The sequence below is a fragment of the Chroicocephalus ridibundus genome, chromosome 5 (assembly GCF_963924245.1).
Source record: "Chroicocephalus ridibundus chromosome 5, bChrRid1.1, whole genome shotgun sequence".
In the NCBI taxonomy this organism is placed as follows: Eukaryota; Metazoa; Chordata; class Aves; order Charadriiformes; family Laridae; genus Chroicocephalus; species Chroicocephalus ridibundus.
The window spans coordinates 19,696,206-19,708,210 of record NC_086288.1 but is presented as its reverse complement, the minus strand read 5'-3'; the positions used below and the strand labels follow the sequence as shown (position 1 = coordinate 19,708,210).

General features: G+C 36.3%; 1 protein-coding gene across 10 annotated transcripts in view; it reads left to right on the top strand.

Moving 5' to 3' along the window:
- Positions 1-12,005, top strand: part of BLTP1 (bridge-like lipid transfer protein family member 1) — a 115,284-nt gene that overhangs the window by 73,490 nt on the left and 29,789 nt on the right. For all 10 annotated transcript variants that reach the window (XM_063335229.1, XM_063335230.1, XM_063335237.1 and 7 more), the window contains 10 exons: positions 3,060-3,266; positions 3,419-3,657; positions 4,244-4,488; positions 5,856-5,961; positions 6,915-7,012; positions 7,305-7,490; positions 8,509-8,677; positions 9,199-9,410; positions 10,328-10,526; positions 11,114-11,173. In XM_063335229.1, coding sequence (XP_063191299.1) covers positions 3,060-3,266; positions 3,419-3,657; positions 4,244-4,488; positions 5,856-5,961; positions 6,915-7,012; positions 7,305-7,490; positions 8,509-8,677; positions 9,199-9,410; positions 10,328-10,526; positions 11,114-11,173 — 1,721 coding nt within the window. The remainder of the gene's footprint in view (positions 1-3,059; positions 3,267-3,418; positions 3,658-4,243; positions 4,489-5,855; positions 5,962-6,914; positions 7,013-7,304; positions 7,491-8,508; positions 8,678-9,198; positions 9,411-10,327; positions 10,527-11,113; positions 11,174-12,005) is intronic.

Below are 12,005 nucleotides of genomic sequence, written 5' to 3'. Positions count from 1 at the left end.
AAAAGCCCTTGTAAATGTTAACAATCTAGCTTGAGACAGGTATTGCACTATGCGGTCACTACTGTAATGCTCGAATGGTTTCACTAGCTCTTAAGTTCTTTAGATCTGCTTCTTGGCTTATTTTAATGAGGTGAAATAATGCTGATAAAGGAACAGACAGGTTAGATTTGCTTTGAACTTGGTGAGGACCTGCTGTGCTTGGAGTGATAGTACCTGTTGTGATTTCAGCATGAAAAAGACTATTCCTTTTGTCTTCATTTACCTCTGTGCTGGGTTTTTATTACTAGACATGCTGACCACGTTATGCTAACACAGAACCTTTTCCTTAGAACTATGCCTGTGCATCTACTGCTAATGAAGGTGACCACCTTCATGTCTCCCAGATACATATATCTTTTAGAAGGATTTAGTACAACTGCTGTTTGTTACAGCATTTGTGTGTATTCAGTGTTGTGATAATACAGGATGAACTTTAAAATGTCCTTATGGATGGTAGCTCTGGAAGGAAAGGCAATGGAGTGTAAACTGCAAGTGATGTGAAGAAAGTATTCAGGTTTTTGTTCCTTTTTGTCTGGTAGGAACACTAAACCAGCAAAGGAAAGTATTTTTGCGTAGTGTATCACTGAACAGTTGAATTCATTGCCATGCGATGTGGTCAACAAAAGTGTAAGTGATAAAAAGGATTGGACAAATCCATGTAGGATAGGTCTGGTGGTGAGTCATGAACACAATCCAGCTTCTGGCTCAAAAAGGAACCACCTGATAGCAGGAATTCAGAGAAGGGTCACTTTATTTACACCCCAACCATCTGCTACTACCCGAATTTTTCATCTGATTCGGTGTGGTAGTTCGTGTGTTTGTTACAGGCCTCCTGCTGAGGTGTTTTCCCCCCTCTCTTTGTAACATTCCCAAAAATCTGTTAGGTTGAGTGGTGGCCTTGTAGCCAGTTCTGTAGTGGGACAAAGATTTTGTTCACAAGTTTGCCTGGAAAGTGATTATTTATGGAATTGATGTGAGAACGTAGAATTATTTCTGAATGCGTTACTGGTATGTAACTTTAATATCAATTAATGATTTTAATAATATTCAACCAGATCGGTTATAGGCATATCACCATAGGTAAGCAAACTGCAGATGTATAATGTGTAGTGCTCATTCCAAATAAATGTATAGCCACACAGTTGTTCTGCATTTCATTCCGTCATGGAAGTAGGCTTTTTGTAGATCAGACAAGCGACAGGGAAATTCATTCATTGCATGAAATACTGAAATACCTTAGCAGAGAAGCACAGTTAATCTTGCTGAAATCTGAGGTTCCTGTGACAGCTATACTGGTGTAATTTTATTTTCTTTTAATTAAGGAAGTGCTTAAGATGGTATGAATTCACATGTTCAGAATTGATTGTAAATTCAGTACAGACTTTAACTCCAATTACATTTACTTTTAATTTCTACACAACGATAGGTTGAGACCAGACTATCTGTCTCGTACAGGTCAGGAAGAGATCTTGCAACTTCCCTTAAGTTGAAAGTTGTTCTTGTGATGCTTTAATAGCTAATGTAGTAGTATTTTGTGTTCTAGATCGGGCAGGGGGGAAGTATTCTTGCTTGGCTTCACAATAGTTCAGGTAGCAGGAAGAGAGTAGGAAATAAGGAAACCTCAACAGATAAATAATTGCAGGGCTTTTTTTCTTTTGAAGAGATGGATTAAAATGTCTGCCCTTTTCTTAAGTAATGTTTATTTGTATAATGTCTTTCTGAAAATACTTGTGAATTAAGATTTGTTTCCTCCTTCATATTTGTGTAAATTCTTCAAATATTTTGAAATAATTTCTACTTGACAGTGTTTAATCCATAACTGCTTTAGGTCACTTGTAGCTCTTACATAGCTGTGAAAATCTGAAAATGTTTCTAGACCTTCAGTAAATTAATCTGCTGTTGTTGATAGGCCTGTGGTTGGATTACAGTGTGTTGTATTTCTTCATTATAAGCAGAGGATGATGTCTTTTTTTTTGTATTTCCACACCTGGGATGCTTTGGACTAGGTGGTATTTTAACATCAGAATAAGGAGCCGTGTGTTAGGGCTTCACAGAAGAAACATTGCTTAGGGAGTAGAATTAACAGAATATTATAGCTTCTACCATGAAACCAAACTGTCTACAGAACAATTCAAGTCATGATACAAAAAGTATTTTAGCTATGTTCCTTAAAATCTAGTATTTGAGAAAAGTTCATTGAACATTGCAGTTTTATAGTCTATTTTTCAGACATTTTAGCTAAAGTACCACATCTTCTCAACTATATATCTTTTTCTTTGAGGCTGTAATATTCTGTGCTGGCTACATAATATACTTCCATTGGGTAACCCTCCAGGAACTGAGAAACGTTGATGTGTTACCCCATGTATCTTAATTTAATAGGAGCTTAGTGAATTCTGATATGCCAAAATTTCATTCCGACATCAAAAACTGTCAGCTTCGTGCAGTTGTATTTTTATCTTGGGTAGGCATTGTGAACCATACCCTCCTTAATATTAAAATAAAGTTTAGACTGCATATTAGTGTTAATTAAATGTCGGTATTATTTCACAAGCCCATTTACCACTTTATGTATTTATTGCTAAGTGAGTATTTCCTCCATTGACCTTTTTGGATGCTAAAATCAGATTTTACTAAGTCTTCGTATGAAAAGGATGATTCAAGATTATTCCTGAAAAGGAGTTGAAATGGAAGGCTCTGATTTGTTTCTGTGTGTGAAAATTTGTGTATGTGCAACCTAGTGTGTATAAACTCAAATGACCTTACTTATGCAAGAATAACAGTTTAACAAGTATTTTTGCAATGCATGACTTGTAGCTCTCTTACATGTAGTGTAGTTGTTTGTGGCATGTAGTGCATCTGTGTGTGTAAAGTGAAACAAAAAGGAATGTTTATAGTTTATAAACAAAATCACTTATATGAATACTTTAAAATTCAGCTGACACTTAAAAACCCTTTTAACACAAAACTGTAACTGTTTTGAAAGACGTGCAAATAAATCCTGTTTCCTTTTCTGTTAGAACTGTCGTGAAATGCAGCATTGCCAAATCCCAGGCCCTGTATAGTGCCCAGAGAGGGCTGAAAACAAACAACGCTGCTGTGGTCAAAGTTGGAGCCATCAGCATCAACATTCCCCAGCACCCCGCCACCCTGCACAGCATGATGGTGCGCAGTTCTCACCAGCTCTCCAAGCAGATTTCGGATCTCATCAGGCAACCGTCAACTGCGTAAGTGGTGCTTGTGTGGCACTTCTGAATGCTGCTGCTTGCCATCCATTTATGGTCTTGTGCTACTGCGAACACATGTGGGAGAGCCAGGTTGGTCATACGTCATGTTACAATAACAAAAAGTATTTTCTGATCTTTGTCTTGGTCAATAGGCCCCAGCCTCCCAAAGAAGATGTTGCAACTCCTTTGCCCTCTGAAAAGACTCCAACAAGTATTAATCAAACACCTGTTGAAACAAATGAATTTCCACAGCTGCCAGAAGGCTTAGAAAAGAAGCCTATAGTTCTTAAATTCAGTGCCATGATAGATGGTATAGCTATTGGAGCGGCACTCTTGCCCTCCCTGAAGGCGGAATATAAGATGGGAAGAATGAGGAGTCACGGAATGACAGGTAACAGTTCCCTGAAATGTTAAAAACATTATGGCTTGTAGTTTGGCCTTGCTAGCAGCATCCAAGAGGACTCGATATTTCTGTTGAGTTAGTTAGAGCTTTGAATCTGTCACTATCGGCTTTTTTTTTTTCTGAAGGTGGACTTTGATTAGATGGGGCCATATAGAGAATTTACACTGTTGTCAAACCCAATTGCCAGAGGCAGAATACAAGAGCAGATGAAGACATGAATGCATTCATATGTAGCTTCCTCCCAGAAAGCTTCCCTCTGCTAAAATTAGTTTATGATCCCTGATGAATTGAATTCTGATTCGTAAGGCTACTTGAGAATACTCTTGTATGTTCTCAGTACAGATGAGGTGGTTTGTATAACTCCCTTCTCCATCTAATTACAGTGAAGTCTTTATTTTCTTTGAAAATTAAGAAAACCCAGAATCATGTGGGTGGATATTTATAGCTCTAGAGGTTTGTGCATTTCAGTAACATTTTAAAGGTGTTTTTATTCCAAAAGTGTTCTTAAATTTCAGGATAAATAAAAGATTCTTTTGCGCTTCATACCTTTTCTTTCCCCATCTTCCTTTTACAGGTGCCCAAACAAGGTTTAATTTTGAGCTTCCAAATCACAGATTGCGCTTCACTTCAAAAGTCTCTGCCACTGATATGTCAACCATTCCTCCTTCCGCAAGTCTCAACCTTCCTCCTGTCACTATGTCAGGCAAATATGTCATGGAAGAACACGATACTTATTCAGACCAAATTTGGAGCATAGATGAGCTACCTGCTAAGCAAGGCTATTATCTACAGGGGAACTACTTACGATGTGTGGCTGAAGTAGGTTGAAGACGGTAGTCATTTTTGATAACTTGAGTCATTTCCACTCTGTTACATTTCTGTATGTGCATCTTCATATTATTTTAATAATCTGCCTACTCCAGAGTTCTCAGGTTTACAGGTTGATCCAAATAACACATTTGTAATTACGTGACGCTGAAATAGAACTTTCTCAGTCCTTAGTTTGCGCAGCCAACATATTAAGCTGTCAAGACCACTATATTGGAGGATTTTGGATATCTTATTTTGTGCAAATAAATAAGGAAGATATGCTTAGAAACTTTTTTTTGGAATAACTATTTCTAATCAGTGAAGTAGACGAAAGTGGTTTATGTTGATGATTCAAATGAAGTGTCATTTTAAACTGAAATCTACCACATCAGATAATGTCATATATTTTGCAAAAAGAAATACTGAAAAATTTAATAACAGTTTTTATTGTTTTGTAACTGTTTTATTTTTTCATGATTAGACAAATCCATAGTTAGGAGACGCTATATATAACCTTAGTAAATGATATAAAATCTTCTGTTCAACACAGAGTGTTTTACTCGCAAATTCTATTTGTGTACCAATTTCCACAGTTACTTTTCCCAGAGAGAAAAGTGATGCTGCTTAAAAGAAACCTCTCTATTGGTGTTTTTCTTTAGTCAGAAAAATAGTCTAGCATGTTTGTAATTGAGATTTCTGTTGTTTGCATCTTTACGGGAGAAGTTTAATTAGGTGCTGCTCTTCGTCCAACCCATTTGAGTTATTTCCTGGCTGAAGAAAGACCTTCGCGTTTCTGAATTTGATCAGCATGTAAAGCAAAAGGGAGGCACTGCTTGGACTTGGCTTTTGCCTTTGCTAAGTAGTTTTAGAAAATATCTGTATTTTAATTTAATTTTAAAAAAATCTTCATGGCAAATTTAAACAATCATAGGCAAACTCCAGTTCTTTAGGAGTATTTTTTAAGATTAGATTGGACTATTAATAAGTTTACCATTGAAGAGATCAGTAAACTTGCCAGTCTACAGTAGTTGGAGTGATGCACGCTTAGAGCTTGACAGCTCATTTCTATTTTGTTCTGATAACGATTTACTATATGTAATTAAGTAGCGTTTCACATACTTCCATGAACCTTAATCAAGTCCTGCATTTTATTGTCTAAGCTAAACTTAAGCAGGAGAATAAACTTTTTCATATAATAGTGTATGTCCTTCAGTTTTCTGATAGGCATTCACAGCAGAAAACCTGCAAGACAAAGCTACTTAATGTTCTTTTTTTATGCCAATAACAATATAACTGGATTGAAAACTAAAAATGTATTGTTTTGAAAACATAGGTATTGTTTTGAAGTTTTGTTCTAAAATTTTATATTTCTGCAGGTTGGTTCCTTCGAACATAATCTCACAACTGATCTTTTAAATCATTTAGTATTTGTGCAAAAAGTGTTCATGAAGGAAGTAAATGAAGTCATACAGAAGGTTTCAGGTAAGCAGAACACTTAAAGCCAACTTTAAGTAAGATCCATAAGCCTTGTTTGGTGGCAACATTATATAGTTCTCTGGATCCAGTTGCTCAGGGCCCTTAGGGGTTTTTTTGTAGTTTTACGTGATCCTAGTTAAGAATATTTGGGGAGGGGAACCAACAACAAAAAGAGGACAGGGTTGTTAAGACTATTTGCAGAAGAAAAACATCCAGATACAAAATAGAGTAATAAAAATTTACTGCATTTTTCTTTAATCTGCCCATTCTTACCACCAAATAGCAATAACTTTAATGAGAAGAGTTGGCATATATGGAGAGAATTAATGGCTTAGCCTTTTCCAGCAGCAAGCCCTTCCTATAAACAAAGACTGAATATAAATTGAAAATACATAATACTGACTAAATCTCAAGGAGGCTTTAAACCAAGATTGCTCCTTCAGGTTTGGGCCTATGGGGATATGTAACTTGGGATGAAAATGTGCCAGGATGAGGAAGCAAACGCAAAAATAAAATAACCGCAGAATACTCTTTCCTCCTGTCATTGAAAAATACTGATATAATTTCAGATCCTCTTTTCAGGCAATTTGCACACTATTCAGTCAAGTGGTTAATTTTTATTGTCAGATAATTAGGAGATACATTTGTGCAGGAGACAAAGAATATCTGTTTTGAAAATGGTGTTACTCCTTACAGGCTTTGAGCCTTCCTGTGGAAAGTTTCCCAGGAGGGAGGAACGTGACACTCTGTCTTAATTCTCAGTAGAGAGCTATTAACTATAAGTAACAAGCTGAATCTGCACCTATGTCTTCCATCTTCAGCCTGTATTTGTTTTTATAAATCTTCAACTAGTCACTGTTTAAAATGAGGCTTAATTCACTGTCACCTTTTTTTATATCTATGTGTTTTAAAATGTTTTCTTTGTTAAAACTCTGAATGTGTACATTTAACGCGCACAGGAGGGGAGCAGCCAATACCTCTTTGGAATGAACATGATGGCACAACTGATGGAGAAAAACCAAAAATTCTTCTTTACTCTTTGAGCCTACAGTTTAAGGTAATCTTATGATAACAAAAGAGTGGTCCTAGATGCCATTAATGGCTTTGGGGTTTTTACCTCAAAGCTTATTGCATCAGGAATACTCTGCATGAAGAAAAAGACCTTGAGTTTGGTTCCTGTAATCTTTTAAAGTAGCTTAGTGGCATTGCATTGTGAAAAATGATTGTGTCCTCTCTTTTGCTGCACAGTTAAAAGTTGTGTTTTTTTTGGTTTGTTGGTGGTTCTTTTTCCCTTCTCTTTGTGTCTCTAAACCAGATCCTAATGACATTGTACCTTCCTTATTCATTAGGGAATTCAAGTGACAGCTACAACTCCCTCAATGCGAGCTGTGAGATTTGAAACTGGATTGATAGAACTTGAACTCTCAAACAGACTGCAAACCAAAGCAATGCCTGGAAGTAGCAGCTACCTCAAACTGTTTGGGAAATGCCAGGTGGATTTAAATCTGGCACTAGGACAGATTGTTAAACATCAGGTCAGTACTCAGTATCTTTGTGTGTGATGTTCTCAATAGTTTGTGATTAAAAAATACATAAACAAGCCAAGAGGCTGTCTTAAACTGCTGGGTTTTTTTCTGGATCTGGCTGTGGAATGGGTATAAAGTGTAGGGGGGCTGTGGAAGGTGTTGGTTTTTCGTTTGAGGTTCTTGGGGTTTTTTAATTTTTGGTTGGTTTGTTTTTTCAGCTTTCTCTTTTTTTTTAAAGTTTAAGCATTCCGCAGTTGTGGAAATTTACTTCCTGATTATGCTCTCATAAATAGTTTGGTTAACAGTCGTTCAAAATAGATTTTCTCACTTGAGTCAAGAAGGGGCTGGAGATGCCTTTTCAGAAGAATTAGCAAATCTTCATTATGAAGACTGGTGTACATGCATAAAAAGATAGGAGGAGTCAAGTATGGGCTCTTTTTTATTATTATTTTTTTTTCACGCTATTAACATCTTAGAACTTATTAGCCCCTTGCAACAGTAATGGCCTTGCTACTGGGTCAAATACAAAATTTCCATTGATTATTGCTATTATTTTTAGGTTACATGAATGAAATAATAAGATCAGACAAGATGTAGACCTGACTAGACCTACATTTTGACCTAGTTTTTCTGTATTAGTTTGATAGTTGTATCTCTTGGATTCTTAAACCCACTGTTACCTGGAATCACCAGTTCTATGATATGAAAATATTTTGTGGTGCCTCGAAACAAACAAATATGGGTCTTAGAACCTATAAATGTATGTCACAAAAGAGTGTCTGGATATATTTTAGTTAATGTTTTATGATAAATAAGGAAAATAACATTACAATTACAATTTAACGTAAGAAAATTCAGTATCCTCAAAGGAGCTTTGGCTAGAAGAGAAAACAGGGAAAGGAGACATCTTTACTTCTTGTTGTAATTTTATGTTTTGTCAAAAGCTGTAATTTGATTATTTTTCCCCATCCCTGATCTCCTCCCTGCTGTAAACCCCTACCCCTTCCCACTTTTTGAACATTTTAAGGTTTATGAAGAAGCTGGCTCAGACTTTCATCAAGTTGCCTATTTCAAGACAAGAATTGGATTAAGAAATGCTCTCCGAGAAGAAATCAGTGGCTCATCAGATAGAGAAGCTGTGCTCATTACTTTGAACAGACCAATTGTTTTTGCTCAGCCTGTGGCCTTTGATAGAGGTATTGAAGAGACAATTGCTACAAATTTGTTTTCATACTTAAGAAGCTGTATTTTTATTTTTTTTCAAAGAGGCTTGATTATTCAAGATTTAGTATATTTCATGTTAAATCAAAATGTTAGGGATAATAAACTAGCTAAGAAGTTTAGGAGATCTACTGCATGGCAACAGGTCGATAATTCCTAATGTCAAAAATTCCATTTGCTGAGGTGATTAGTTTTCAGGTGGTTTGCAGGAAGTTGCGTTTGTAAGTCTTTACAAATGAATAATGCTGAGAACAGCATCACTTTCTGTATTTTACAGCGTTAACTTTGACGCTAAGTAATTGTCTTAGTCCATCTTGTCCTTTGCAGCATGAGCCACTTTTCTACGTCCTGAATATGTGTGTGTCCAACGTCTTAAAGTAATGAAGAAACTGTAAAAATGAAAAACAACAACAAGAAAACCCCTTTACTAAGCGAGTGTGCTTTTTTTTTTGGTATGTGTTGATTTCAATTAAGTATTTCTGGTTTCTTCCTAAAGCTGTGCTATTTTGGCTGAACTACAAGGCTGCGTATGACAACTGGAATGAACAGAGAATGGCTTTACATAAAGATATTCATATGGCCACAAAAGAAGTAGTAGATATGCTGCCCGGAATCCAACAAACCTCTGCGCAGGCTTTTGGGACCCTCTTTCTTCAGTTGACTGTCAATGACTTAGGGATTTGCCTGCCCATCACAAACACACCTCAGGTAATCAAAATGTCTGAAGCAACATGACTACTAGTAGTCTGTTGAAAGGTGAAGGTGTGCTCTGCACCTTTTAAGTATAAAATCGAAAATAATACATATGCTGGCATATTACACTGCCACACTCCGTGCATCAGTGGAGCATTATGAGGATAGGAAAAGGTAGATGGCTCTGAGAGAAAACCTTGGATTCAGAGACTGTTCCTTTGTTGAACTGGGAGTATTCTTAATGGGGAATATTTCCGGAACAGAAATGAATCATTTTAACAGCGTAGAAGGAAATAGTTGTAATACATACAAATGTAAAGGAGTAATCAGGCCAATAACCTAGAAGTCATAATGATGTAACATTTTGATTGTGAGTCTTCTATCTGGCAGTTATGGACAAATCAGATGGCATTTTATGCTCTTATGTCTTACAAATGATAGTAAATTTAAGAAAAACACATTCTGGCTTATGAAGTCTTAAGCTGTATATAGAATAGCATGTTTACAGTACTTACGCTGGATCAAAAGAAGTCTAGCATTAGAAAAGGGAATATGTGGGCTTTTTTGCAGGTAAACAGAATTACAGACCTTAATATGCAAAGGGCTGGAAAATAATCAGTCAGTCTGTGTATTTAAGACTCTGCATAATTATAGGTATCAAAATAAGCACAAAAAAATTACGTAATAAAGCTACTTTTCATCATTGTGCCCTAATGTGTTTACACTGTAGGTGTTGCATTTAGAAAACAACAGTGCAAGACACTGTACAGACAGATAAGATGCTTTGAAAGTTTCTGCAGAGAAGGAAAAATACAAGGAGATACAAGAAGGATCGGCTTTCTAATAGGGAAAGATAAACAGCATTTAATGCATGTACAATATTGCTTTGACATTGCAATGACCAGTAAATCCTCTCTCATTTTATTTTCCAGTCTAATCACACTGCAGATCTTGACACTGGCTCTGCTTTAGTCCTGACTATTGAAAGCACGTTAATTACTGCCTGCTCCTCAGAGTCTTTAGTTAGCAAAGGTCATTTTAAAAACTTCTGTATCCGCTTTGCTGATGGCTTTGAGACAAGTTGGGATGACTGGAAACCAGAAATAAGAGGAGATCTAGTCATGAATGCATGTAAGTGGGTGTGACTTCACACTGGACAATACTATTTCAGATATTAATCTACTTTTACCCTTTCCTGTGATTTTTAAAACTGCTGAACTTTCCCCCAAAAGATAAAGAAAAGACTTACGCTTTTTGAAAGCAAAATAATTTGGATCTAAAAGGTTGTATTTCTTTGTTGTTTTCCTTTATTAATAACTTTGTTTCTGTAAGTCTCATTGTAAGCATTTAAGTTCTGTCTGAGAGATGTTGGAAGAGTTGGATATGTTGCTTTTATATAATTTCATAAAATCCCAGTAAGTTTTTAATACAGATGATTTTCATTTATATATATATATATATATATATGTATCTCTCATTATGGTGAAGTTTCTAGAATTTATATGTGATTATAAGTTGTTCTATTGGATGTTACCAAGTAGGTTGACTTTACTAAATAAGGAAAGTCATTCTATGGGAATTAAAACTAAACTAAATCCTATCCAACACTACTTATGCTTTAATTGCGGAGGGCAAGAAATTGAGGTGGAATTTGGAAGGTCTAAAGCAATTTTCACACTCTGCCTAATGAGTGTTTGTGCTTCATATGCTTCATACAGGTGTTGTGCCAGATGGTACATATGAAGTATGTTCTAGGACAACAGGACAGGCTGCAGCAGGTAGTGCACTTTTTTAATAAATCAAGTCCTATATAAGTAAAGCATTCATACAATATGAATGTTAAATCCTTTAACTGTGTTGTAATTTAATTGTCGGTCTGTTTTTTTGTTTTGTTTAGTATCTTGTCTTCCTGGTAAAACTCCTCAATGTTTTTATCTGCTCCATCCTTTCAAGCTATTCCAGGTTTTGAGTCACATCAGCAACACAGGCCTCAAAAATACCTGGCAGTCTCTGTCTTGGTCATCACACCTGCTGCTTGCTTCTTATCTCTTTGACCAAATGTTGCATTTATGACGTCTTCTGTTGCCGTAGTTTTGTTCATTGTCCCCTGCTTGCTTTTTTGTGCTGAGGAGACATAAAAATGAAACACATGCTGCAACTATTAAAAATTTACCTCACATAGAATTGTGCATAGTGAAAACCAGCACGAATCCATTCAGGAGGAAAAACAGTGTCTTGTGTAGTTCTGCTTGAAGCAAGTTCTGTCTTTTGATGCTGAAATGTGGGAAGACAAGGTACTCAGCAGGCACACTACATATATATTATTACATCTTCCAGCATCATTATTCAACTTGTAGCTGTAAATAGGTCAGCATTTTTACATGCAGATAGACATCCTTTAGGTTTCTTGCTGTTAGAAATCCTGTTCTGGAATAGTGCACTTGGCTGCAATTGGAAGAGCTGAAGTTTGAGATGCTCTCTCCTGGTCATCAGCTTGCCTGAAGGGAATGTATTTTCATTAGGCTTGTCTCTGTACATCACTTGTTAAAGAAATACTAATTTGTAGCTGTGAAGTACTTGCAGCAAGCGTTTCAGTTGTGGAATGTGTTT